At 46.1% G+C, this 12,334-nt stretch overlaps 4 protein-coding genes across 4 annotated transcripts; 2 read left to right on the top strand and 2 right to left on the bottom strand.

Annotated features, from left to right (window-relative positions):
• Window positions 1-4,118: 4,118 nt before the first annotated feature.
• Window positions 4,119-6,107, top strand: M438DRAFT_285664 (general substrate transporter; the record flags this gene model as incomplete). The annotated part of the gene is made up of 9 exons (XM_029901548.1): window positions 4,119-4,216; window positions 4,272-4,422; window positions 4,470-4,644; window positions 4,697-5,026; window positions 5,075-5,185; window positions 5,233-5,426; window positions 5,487-5,593; window positions 5,642-5,741; window positions 5,793-6,107. 9 exons carry the CDS (start codon window positions 4,119-4,121, stop codon window positions 6,105-6,107), a joined length of 1,581 nt encoding a protein of 526 aa, XP_029754665.1.
• Window positions 6,108-6,582: 475 nt separating this feature from the next.
• On the bottom strand, window positions 6,583-7,748 carry M438DRAFT_350408 (uncharacterized protein). Its single transcript, XM_029906622.1, has one exon. It carries the CDS (start codon window positions 7,700-7,702, stop codon window positions 6,725-6,727), a length of 978 nt encoding a protein of 325 aa, XP_029754664.1. The 5' UTR covers window positions 7,703-7,748; the 3' UTR covers window positions 6,583-6,724.
• A 270-nt stretch (window positions 7,749-8,018) lies between these two features.
• On the bottom strand, window positions 8,019-9,616 carry M438DRAFT_350407 (uncharacterized protein). Its single transcript, XM_029906621.1, has one exon. The coding sequence runs from the start codon at window positions 9,397-9,399 to the stop codon at window positions 8,386-8,388; it is 1,014 nt and encodes a 337-aa protein (XP_029754663.1). The 5' UTR covers window positions 9,400-9,616; the 3' UTR covers window positions 8,019-8,385.
• A 602-nt stretch (window positions 9,617-10,218) lies between these two features.
• On the top strand, window positions 10,219-11,932 carry M438DRAFT_410207 (uncharacterized protein). Its single transcript, XM_029910076.1, has 2 exons — window positions 10,219-10,388; window positions 10,436-11,932. The coding sequence occupies exons 1-2, from the start codon at window positions 10,386-10,388 to the stop codon at window positions 11,660-11,662; spliced, it is 1,230 nt and encodes a 409-aa protein (XP_029754662.1). The 5' UTR covers window positions 10,219-10,385; the 3' UTR covers window positions 11,663-11,932.
• Window positions 11,933-12,334: the final 402 nt, after the last annotated feature.

Here is a 12,334-nt window from a genome sequence, read left to right as displayed (position 1 = left end):
TTACTATAGCAAGCCGATAGAAGTAGTAAGATACTAGTAGGGTTAGAAAGAACGCGTGAAGATTAGAGATATACTTATTAAGTACTGCCGGAGAGTGCATATAAGTTAAACGATAGAGTAGTAGTCTAAGGTTAGGGTTAGAGGGGCAGCGAGAGAGCAGTTACTCCGATGTTTAGCCTTTTCTCGCCCGCGTGTATAGGCTCTCTATATAAAGTCTATACTAGAACGTAAGCCGCGCTAGCTCTCTATCTACCTATTCTTATAACCGACCGATAATGCCTAAGTACCGAGACTACACCGTTAAAAGTACGATATACGCGCAAACTATAGAAGATAGGCGCGCCCTCTCGCTATACCGCTCTATTACGTAAGGCATTCGAGGCCGCCTCTAACTAGTTAACGAATAGCAATACCGTAACTTCTATACTATTGTCGAAAGAGTACTAGTAGCATTATAGGTTACCGGCAAGAGTTTTGCCTTAATCGAGATGCGAAATCATGTCGAGGTTAAGATATTCGCGGCTATATAGAAGCAGTGCGAGGCTCTTAGTCGCTTTTAGGAGATAGTAGAACTAATGCGCGATGCGCCTAGAAAGGAGTCTTTTAGGAAACTCGTATTTCGCGTTAATACAAATCTTAAACGCCGTAGTCGTAAGCGTAAGAACCTATCTAATCGAAGGCGCTAAACTACCTAATCGCCCTCGAACAACGACGGTTATATTACTAGTAGGAGCGGGTTAAATAGAGATAATTACTAAAAGAGTACGGGAAACATAAGTAGTAGCGAAGAGGAGGACATCGTCTATGCCGTAGAGCTAATATAGGTTATAGGCAAGGACAGAAAGTTTAGAGTAGTTACTCTCGCCTACGAGATTGCCGCATGCCTAGGAAGACTCTTAGATAGCCGTTATTTACCGAGTGATCTTAGACTATCTAAATTCATTAACAGATTAACGAAAGATCACGATTTTGATCCTAAGAGGGACTATATTAAGCTATATTAAGAGGACGAGGAGGCTATAATAGTAGACAACTAGAAGGCATAGGAGCGGCTAATTTTAATACGCTACATGCAGGGAAAACCTCTTAAGTTCCTTATAGTAAGCATCTAAGGAGGAAACATTAGACATAGGATTAATTACCTTAGGTTAAGGATTTACCATTACTAGAACATAGTCTAAGCAGTAACTCGACTACGTAGCGCTAATAATAACATTAGGTATCGGAAACAAGCAAATGACAATACGTGCTATTATAACCTAGCTAAGTTACGTAGATTACGGGAAAGCCGCGGATTATAGACGATCGCATATAATGCCTAAAAAGCGTTAAATCTGTACACTACGACTCTTAACTACGTCTACTCGTTTCTAATGCTAGTATTTAATTTATTAGACGTCTTTAGTAGGTACACTTACTAGTAGGCTATAGTCGAACACTAACGTAACGGAAGGCTCGGACCTTAGCTACGAACCCGACCCGAGCGACTAAGGGTTCTAGAGTGCCTCGAGCTCCTTTAATGCAACGCGAGGAAAGAAACGCCCTTACGATAGGATGCCTAAAAACAAAGTATATAACGACGATAAGACTCTCGATTAGTAGGTAGCCCGCTAGCGTTTATAGAAGGAGCTCCCTCTAGACCATTAGCAGGTATTTAAGGCTATAATAAGGGCTTACGTGTCGCTATTTCTAGTAAAGACACTAGAATATATAGCGTTTAACTAGGCTATAGCTAACCTTCATTAGGTCGATGCTACGTTTCGGCGACGATAGAAGCAATGTTAGGACGTAGATATGTAGCTTCACCTAGAATCATTAGCGACCTACATCCCTAATAGGATAGTTCGATAGTATATAAGTTAAGTACGAGTCTACTCTAAGGATTTAGCTAATAATGTCGGAGATGCGTAAAGAGTTAAGAGGTGTACGCTANAGACGTCCTACGTATATACCTACTTATATAGTTCTCTCTTATCGAGAGGAGCAGATCGATTAATATTACTCTACTTAAGACCCTCTTTAGGTAGTAGCGGATTCTAAACTACGATGTAAGTAGTAAGATTAACTATCTTGCCTATATTACCGCGTACTTACTACTTAATAGTATCCTTAAAATTATAATTGTCGTAGTAGATGACGGATTGTAGATAGCTACTATTCGACTATATCTTCTCCTATAGGCTTAGTAAGTGTTATTTCTTAGCCTATAGATTCTATAGGCTAAAAGCGACTTACTTAGGTAATCTTTACGACCTTTCTAGAGTTAGTAAGAGTAGCCGAGTAGCCCTTATAAATGCCGTAGTCTACTAGAGAAGATATAACTCTTTAACGTGCTCCATTCGTAAATAAAAACATACTAGTAGCCTTAGGCAGGTAGTTTAATAGCTTCTAATAACGGCTATAGCTAATAGAAGCGGTAATCGTAATTAGTCTCTTCTAGGCGAGCGTATTACTACGGTTATCCTCTTAGGCTGCTTTTAGTATATAGTATGCGCGAGGGTGCTATATAAGCTATAGGAGTAAGGAAGTCTACGTAGGGGCCGTAGTTCGTAGTTCCTTAGTAATTAAGGAGTAGTTAAGAGCGTTAAGACTCTCGACCTCTAGCGTATACTTACTAAACGATCGTATATTAAGTAGGGACTTAAACTTATTCTTAAGTGCTCTAATAACGAGCCTTTCGTAGCCTATAGAAACTGTAGGTTACCTAGGAAGGCCGCTCTTATATACCTCGAGTATTCTTTTAGCCTCTAACTTTTAAATTATCCTTACTAGCATATAATGCCTCTTATTTAGCGTACGAAGGTTAGGAGATTCGAGCGTAAGGAAGTCCTTTAAGAAGCGTTCTAGCAAATATCTCCTTCTCTAGAGGCGGATTATAGCCTATAGTTTCTATAGGTCGGTTCGGCGAGTGCCTCGAGGTACGTAAACGCGATAGTAAGGTACTATAGTAGCGTACGAGTCGTTGTTAGGGGCGTTAGGTAGTGTATTGCTATCGTTACTATTAAAATTGTCTTTATCGAGCTACTTAGTAGCATTAGCTTAGTCGATAGTAGCATCGATAAAAGGGTTACTACTTAAGGGTATAACGCGACGCACTATTTCGGCCATTTAAAGCCTTTAACGCGAGCCTATAAAATCTATAGGTCGGATCTAGGACTTTTTTAGACCTATAGAATCTATAGGTTAAGAAGTTTCAGGAAATCGATTTATAAATTAGTAAAAATGTAGTGCGAGAGCGTAGTGTTAGAATATAGGAAATAGAGGGTCGAATTTCTAAAGGCCTTTTACTAAAATCGTAACATTAAGTCCTTAGACGCTTGAACGAGTTCTTATACCTTACGCTAAAGCAAAGCTCTAATTGGCCTATAGAATTTATAGGTGTAAAATACGACGCTACAAAGTAGTTCCCGCTCTACTAAGTCTCGTTCGAGCTTCTAATTAATAAGATAAGTCTTCTTATGCTTTTCAACTCGGCCGTCGCAGTCGGTCCGCTACCAGGACGTCGGGATTGCTCTCGGTCCGGCAAAGCAGAATTCCAGAATCCTTCCATACACTCCTACAAGCCATGAAATGTCTAGCGGTTAGATGATAATCACGTCTGACGACCTAAGTAACTGTTCGTAAGACGTATATAGTAGTGCCGCACACTTTACTCCATACATGACTCGATTTTGATTCAGCTTAGAAGTGCACGTCAAGCATTGAACCGGCCCGAGACTGGGATAACATTCCACCCCTCGTTCGTAAAGTCTTCCCATGTCACGTCTTGTGTCGACCACCGCAAGTATCACAGAAGCCACAAAGCTCAACGATGTTCAGAAGTTCTGTGATTGACACGCGATTGGACGGCACCTCGGTAAGCGAAGCATATTGTTGGAGTGCGAGCCGCATGATCGTCAAGGGATTGAACCTCCTTCTTCGCTACACATCATTGTAGCTTCCTGGGGTATTGGTTGGGGATATGGGGAAATACCTGGAGTGGTGAAAAGGAGCATTGTTGTCACCAAGGTCGAATCAACGAATACATAAATTGAGTTGAGCGCCATCAATTTCGTGCCATCTCATTGCCATTTCTCCCCCTACTCCTCTATCATCTCCAATCTCGAAACACTTACGACATGGGTTTTCTCGTGAAGAAACCCGCAGATATCGAAGGGTCGGCGGTTCCTGCAATATTCATTGGTCTCTTTGTGGCCTTCGGTGGCGTACTCTTTGGGTATTTACACCCAGCCTGGCCCTTCACAAAAGTCTAATACGCTGAACATGAACAGTTATGACACGGGTACTATTGGAGGAATCATTGCCATGCCATACTGGAAGAAAGAGTTCTCCACAGGCTACACCGACGATAATGGGATGCCAGATATCACATCCAGTCAATCCTCAATGATCGTTTCTATTCTGTCTGCTGGCACTTTCTTTGTAAGGCAAGTTCCTTCACTGATACTGTTCGACACTAACGACAACAGGGCGCCTTGACTGCTGCTCCCACTGGCGACTTTTTTGGTAGAAGACTTGGACTCATCATCTCAGTTGGCGTGTTCACTCTAGGTGTCATATTACAGACAGCTGCAACTGCCATACCTATGTTCGTTGCAGGGCGTTTCTTTGCAGGTTATGGAGTTGGTATGGTCTCTCCATTGAGTGAGTACTCCGTACTTCCATCGATTTGTGTCTCACTGACATAAACTTCCAGTCCCGCTGTATCAATCCGAGACGAGTCCAAAATGGATTCGTGGAGCAATTGTAGGAGCATATCAACTTTCCATCACTATTGGTCTCCTACTTGCAGCAGTTGCAGACAATGCAACAAAAGATCGAAACGACACGGGCTCGTACCGCATACCGATTGCCATCCAGTTTGCTTGGGGTCTCATATTGGTTGGAGGTGTATCCTTCCTGCCAGAAACGCCCCGTTTCCTGGTCAAAGTAGGAAAAGAAGCCGAAGCTGCAAAGTCGTTGTCACGGCTCAGACGGCTTCCGATAGACAACCCATCATTGGTGGAGGAACTTGCAGAGATCACTGGTATGTCTCGCGTCTTCAGTGTAAGCTCACAGCTGATAATCTCCACAGCTAACCATGAGTATGAAATATCCTTGGGCAAGGCAACATACCTTGACTGCTTCAAAGGAAATCTTGGTAAACGTCTGGCCACTGGATGTCTGCTCCAAGCGCTGCAACAACGTAAGTCAATCAACCCAATAGTTTGCTCAAGTACTCACGTACTTTAGTCACCGGCGTAAACTTCATCTTCTACTTCGGAACTTCTTTCTTCACCAACAGTGGTATTGACAAACCTTTTGTCATTAGTATGATCACTTCCACTGTCAACACGGTCTCGACCTTCCCTGGTCTTTATGCAGTCGACAAGTTCGGACGCCGTTCCACCCTCCTCGGCGGTGCCATCGGCATGACAGTGTGCCAGGTATGCTATCTAGCCCCTAAGCGCGAGCGTGTCGCACCATAAGCTAATGTTACCCTCCAGTTTATAGTGGCAATTACCGGAACGGTCGCAGATATTGACAATATGCCTGCCCAAAGAACTCTGATCGCATTTGTCTGCATCTACATTTTCTTCTTTGCCTCTACATGGTGAGTATTTCTTCGAATGAACTTGATGTTCTCTACTGACCTTCATAGGGGCCCAAATGTGTGGGTGGTGACGGGCGAAACTTTTCCTCTCAAAGTTAGAGCGAAGGCATTGTCTATGACTACAGCATCAAACTGGTTGCTCAACTGGGTAAGCTCAACGATACCGTTATCTACCATCTTTACTGACGAACTCGATCAGGCACTCGCATACATGACACCCTACCTCGTAAACTCCGGCCCCGGCAACGCAGACTTGGGAGCCAAAGTCTTCTTCATCTGGGGCAGCAGTTGCTTCATCTGCATCTTCTTCGTATGGGCATTGATCTACGAGACCAAAGGGCTTTCTCTTGAACAAGTTGACGAGCTCTACAGTAAAGTGGACAAAGCTTGGAAGTCTACTGACTTTGTGCCTACGGTTTCTTTCCAGAATGTCGCACATGCGGGCGTTAATACTCGGGAGAAATCTTTGGCTGATATTGAGGCGGTGGTGGAGGAGAGGCACCAATCTGTGTAGATGGAAGGCTATCACGTTTTTCTGTGGCAAAGTGTCTATGAGAAAAGAATAGGCTTGCGTGCGGAAGAGAGAGGTTTGCAGACGTTTTGGGAGGAGATTGAACCTTACTTTGTTTTTGGTGGACTTTGAAAGGCCAGAGCAGATTAGCAAAGATGAGCCTCGTCGCTTCAACATTTCCCATGTTGCCAACAAGCCTAGATTGCTCGTCAACATCTTCAACGAGTCCGAGGAGAACGCTCGTCACAATACTGTCCTACAGATTGGGTGCCAATGATGATATAACCTCGCAAGACAGATGGAAAGGATCACAGAAAGCCTTCTACATCTCAATCTCTCGTGGATGCATGTGGCGCGTGCTTGTCACTTACCTATCATGATGTCAGGCAACTACGGCCATATTATGTGAATAATGATTTATGTGCGCTATAAGGAAACGAGGAGAAGTGACCAAGCTAGAAGAATGGTACTTGTCTAGCCTCCGTATACACTTTTCCCTATCTTGATGCTATAGTAGAAACACCTCGGTGCTGTTCAGAGTCACCTGCCTGTCAAGAATGTCATAAACAGCCTGCATTGTGCAGCTTGTGTCTCATTCGATCTGACCTACCTTGTCCACTCTAGATACTCTGCTCCTTTTCCACCCTGTCACTATGATTACACATCTCCGTACACAGCCTAAACATAATAGCAGGCCGCAAACGGTATGGAATCTCGTAATCGTGAAAACACTTGAATGCCCCTCTCTTCACCATATCATCCATATATTCTGCAGGCATTCTCGCAAAGTCTTGAGCAGCTGTGACGACTTCTGCCTGACGCTCACAAGCCTCAGCTAATTCGTACAGCTGGGTAGCCAAGGGTGAAGCTGCGTCTACAACCTGCACAACTTCTTCTCCCAAGAGTCCGAAGAGGCCGGTTTTTGCTGCGAGAGGAAAGGCGAGGTGTATAACAATGACATTGACAACCACCAGCCATTCTGGCAAGAGCTTGAGCGCTGCAAGGTTTTTCTGATTTTCTTCAGAGACTGGCCATTTGTTAACAACCGCCCAAGCAAAAGGAAACAAAGGTTCGTCGTCGGGTTCCGAATACATCAGATCTTGGATGTAGTCCACCATAAACGACGCCTTCCCATTCAGCCTCTTCGCCTCCCTCGCCAAAGACACCAAAGGATGCCCTCTAGTCGTGTAACCAAGATTGATCTGATGCCCTCCATCCCAACTCAGATGCGTAGAGTCCCGCACAGAATCCTTCCAAACGTCCCATTGTATATTGGTTCCAGTGGACCACTCAGGTTCTCCAGATAGATCAATGGCTTCTTTCTCCTCGGTTGTGAGCTTCGGGCCCATCTCGCCGGTCTCAAAGGCGATTTGTCGTGACTCATGGCATACTCGTGTGAGGAGTGGTGGGCGGCCGTTGCTGACGATACTCGAGGCGAATTGACAGGGGTGTAAAGCATTATCTGAGTAAGTGTTGTAATAGACCCAGTTGACGATAAGGTCATACTCGCTCACACGGTGCGGCAGGCAAAGGCGCCATATCATGTGGCGAAGTTCAATAGGCAGTCGCGGAAAGGGGTGAAAAGTGTCGTCGGCCATCTTTGGGTTCAGACGGCGAGATGCGCGACTGTGTTTATAGCTTGTGGAGATGAGTGTCAGAAGAGGATGTGTTGGAAAATATAAGAAAGAATTGACAGTCTGGGGGCGGCGAGGAACATATATAATTTGGCGGTGTGAGTCTTGGCACTTCTGAAAAAGGCAGGAGCTAACCATGCGCTCGGTATCGCGATATCAAATAAAGCTCCTTCCCACAACATCGGGAGTTCTTAGAAATGGTCAATAGATCGTGTGGTCTTACTCTCCTCTGTACTGCGTGCCTAGACAAGGCTTGAACGCGATCTTGCGTGCCGATGCTGTTGGAGGCTCCCTGAATGCTTGAGCTCATTGTATAGAACTATCTGGACATCGATCCATGCTCCATCTACTTTCTTCGCGTATCTCTCGTTGCTTGTCTTCTAGCCCATCTCGACAGCGTTTATAAAAGGGTTTTGTAATTATTATTATTAACATGCAAATCGAGAGCCCAGAAACAGACTACTCAATAAAAGCACTTTGACAAACAGCTCCCTGCCCATCAAGAGCAGCGCTCGCTTTGCCATCTTCTTGGGCAATTAGACTAGGATTCAAAACATTGGACCTTTGATCGACATGCAGTCAAGTGTCTTGCTTGGCTGAGATCTTGATCGGGAACCTATCAGTGAAGCTGTATCATTGCGCCCAATTCATTCGCCAGTCGCTCTTTCCTCATTCCCAAGACCTCGGAAGACGGCAGAAGAAGACCGCTGAGGTGGCGGTCGTATGCTGTAAGACTTGCCTCCAAGATTTGAGAGGGCCATATTGGCCACAGCGGTCGAAAATCGCGAGATCAACGACGAGTTGAGGTCCATAGAGTCTTTCCGAGCAGGCGATGGTGGCAAAGTATGAGTTACCGGCTTGACTGATGCGGTTCTCGTGATCAATGACTTCTTGGACGATGTTCTTATTGTAGGGCTGGTTGCGATGAGTCCAACTACAGATGGTCGGCGAAGCGCTCGTGGTTCGAAGAGTGCAGAGAATTGATCTGCTAGATTAGTTACATGTCGACTCGGTGGAGGAGCCGTGGCTGTGGTTGGACTCTCCGGTATTACAATCATAGGTACCAGCGGGCTCGATATTTGTGGTTCGTGACCGACGTGCAGAGGCTCATTACCAACAGCAAGCGACCGGACGTAGGCTTTGATCTCATCATGTCGTGCTTGCAGGTGGTCAACTTCCACTCCCTCCGCCAAAAGCTCTGCCTGTATCTGTCCAAGCACATCGATGCTTGGTGGCCAGTTCAGCGATGTCGAAGAGACCTTGAAACCGACTAGCAGGCTTTTGAGTGTTGTGGAGAAGTTGATGAGCTTTGCTTGTAGATAACGACATCCACCAGTAGAGAAAAATGTTTCTGCCGTGAATTGTGATTTTTCTGACCAGTCGAGTTCGGCGAAAGAACTCCAAATGCTTCGGATGTTGAACAGATTTCGGTCGCATGCTTCGAGGGCGCTCCAGAGCTCCGATGCTTGGTCCCTAGTGGCCATGTCGAATGATGCAATTGACGGGCTCGAGGCATCTAACAATAATTTGAGAGTCTCCGAGAGGTTTCTGACATCCGGAACAATTGCAGAGAGCTCAAAAGGACCTTGCTCGACACATCTCAAGGTTGTCGTTGAATTTTGATAGACGTCGTTGACCTTGTTTTCGAGGTCGAAAGGCATACTTGAGGTGAATCAAAGAGCGCGGAATAGAGCAGAGTAGCTGACAGATGTTGATAGTGCAATCTTTGCGCGAAAATTGGATAGAAGAGATGAAAATGCGCTGCGTCGCGCAGTAATCATATACCTTTCAGCTGCATGACACAAGGTGAGGTGACGCGTACTGAAGCTGCGTCTGCTTCGGGGATGAAAAGCAACTGCGTCGTGTCGATCTTCCAAGAGATGATAGACGGTATCTTGTACTTTGCTGCAGGGGACTACGTCGTGGCAGCCTACAGCACGACCACGTAAGTGTTATCATGGCGGCGCTCTACATCGACCGACACCTCGAAGACGCACGTATGCGTGTTGAGCATCATGTCGTTATGTCCTGAATGTTTTGTCCGACGGCGCACAACCTCATTGAATCTTAATTGTAAGGCGAAGAGTCGTCGTCGCGGTCGTCAGCGTGTCTGGAAGGTTTCTTAGTCGCCAAGCTTGTGGTATGGGCGTCCATACTCCAGATGTGGGTATCCAGATCCCGACCGATTACCTATGGTGGACCCTGCCATGAGTTGCGAAACGTAGAGCCGCTTGTTAAGTCCCGATACAAGCAGGGACAAGTATGAGGTGTGCTCCGGGAGTCAGCTCCTGCAATAAAGCCGTCGTCAGGGGTCATCCACTCGTGCAGATGGTAAGGCCTGTAAAAATGCACAGTGTTTTTCAGAACATTGTAGTTCTCCAGTGAGAGCTGTTCGCCTGGCGACTCTCGCTGAATCACGTCAACGGCTGCCAAAATCATCGTGCCTTTTGACAAGCACACAGCTTCATTCCGGGTGAGATGGGAGCTTGATCTCTTCACAGTTTGTCTTCACACCTGTCGTCGATTTTGTGAAAGCTTGGACGTTTCGTTCGTCGTCTAGGCACCGATCGGTGTATTTCTGCGCTCGCTAGCACTGACACCCACGTCCTTTCCTTGCACTCTTTTCTCACTCCCCTCTCGATGATAGATGGTCAGTTCGTCCAAATCTTTTCTCTCACTATTACTCACCTCTGGCAGAGCTTTCTGTTCCACTTGTTTATCATCACCATGGTTTTCGCTTCTGTGTTTGAGCGCGTGTTCGGAAAGGCGCAAAAGACAATCACCAAGCCTTTTGGTGTCCTCGACCTCCCACATGAGCTTCTCAAGATCATAATGATCCATGTCGATGACTCTTCGATCATCGCAATCAGATCTACTTGCACCTTCCTCAGGGAGGAGAGTAAAGACCGCTTCCTCGCACTGTACTTCACCGACATCGAAATCAAGATGTGCAAAAAGTCACTTCAAAAGCTCTTGTCCTTCTCCGACGAACCCCATCTTGTTTCCCAAATCAAGTCGTTGGTTTTTGCTATTCCCGTACACTACTACTTCCCTCACCATCTCGACTTGATCACCGAAGCGCTCTCCGGCCTTTCCCAACACGGAAAAGCCATCTGCTTTGGCGTTGCCTCAGAGCAGGACAACCACATCGACCTCAAACTCCATGTTGGTGACATGATGTATCTGCTGAGACTGCTGCGCAGTCGCCTTGTTGAAGCCAGAGAATTGATGAACGTCCCATCCTGGAAGATCATCATCAGAACGCGCGACTTCAGAAACGATTCCGGACAATTTGTTTATTGGTGCTTGATCGATCTCCGAAGGTTCATCGGGTTGGAAGCCAGAAACATCACCACGACTCAGGCTATACTGGTAGAGATACACGATGGATGTGGCCAACCCACCCGTGAAATCAACATCTCCAAGAAGACCAGTCGCACTATGCAGGCAGTCTGCATCAACCTCAACTGCGACGTTGTGAAGCCAGACAAGTCAATCGAGGCACTCGACGAGCTTGAGTTGTTGACTCATGGTGGTACAAGAGCCGCTTTGGACAGTCTCGCTCTCAAACAGTCCACTATCAGAAAATACAGCCTCCGCCATGTATTGAATCGCACACGACTCGAACACCTGGGGCTTGAAGATGTTCGCATCAGAGACTTCAATGGAAAGAACTACATACCCGGGGATTGGCTTGAAACTTTTGAGGATCTCATCATCTATGATTTCTTTGACAGTCTTAAGTCGTGTCGTCTCACCAACCTTTTCAACGATGATGGAGAGGTCTTTGTTGAAGGTACCTGGGAGTTTACTGCTACACCCGGCAGTATCACCGTCACCGATGCCATCAGAACACTCATCTCTAAAGTCAAGTATGCTCGCTCTCTGAGAGAGCTTGCTTCGGAAGCCCATCAGCCAGCTTGAGCAAGCCACTTCAAGGACTCCAGACACTCAACGGACGAGCACTCACAACATGAAGCAATACGGGATCATTACATGATCTCAAAACTGGTGACTGATTGGGAGAGGGTGGGGAAGCAAGAAGGGCGCTACTGGCATACAAATCAAGCAGGAGTGATTAGAGATACCACAGCAGGTGATCAGCTTGACATGGCTTGAGGATCAGAAGAAGGAGACTGGTATACACCGTGACACCATCAAGCAGAAGTAACTAGAGTTCCAATCAATTGCCCGATATCTTTTGTCTTTCTCGGGAATCTTGCTCTCGTGAATTAGGATTGAGGGTAAGGAAAACAATAGATGCTTCTATACCAGTGAAAATGTCCAGTGAGAGTGTCTCCCACACGATACATCTAGTCTCGCTGAGCGTGATAGGCATTTCCAAAATCACCTTTCATCTCGACAGCCACATTCTAGTCGTGTATGCCGTGCTCGAAGTGGTCTTGTTCGAGAAGGTGAGAACTACGAAACACTTCTGGTCACTTGTTCGTCTCACAGCACGCTAATTGATGACACTGATCGCCGCATTTCATACATGGTGCCGGATGGGCAAGGCCAGCAGACGACAAAGAACTCTCTGCGTGTAACAAGCTGCCACTCCTTCTGCCACCCTACGGCGATCGTCCTTTTTTTCCA

Source organism: Aureobasidium pullulans (assembly GCF_000721785.1).
Source record: "Aureobasidium pullulans EXF-150 unplaced genomic scaffold scaffold_50, whole genome shotgun sequence".
Lineage (NCBI taxonomy): Eukaryota > Fungi > Ascomycota > Dothideomycetes > Dothideales > Saccotheciaceae > Aureobasidium > Aureobasidium pullulans.
The sequence above is the reverse complement of the archived record's forward strand: the minus strand, read 5'-3'. Positions and strand labels throughout refer to the sequence as shown.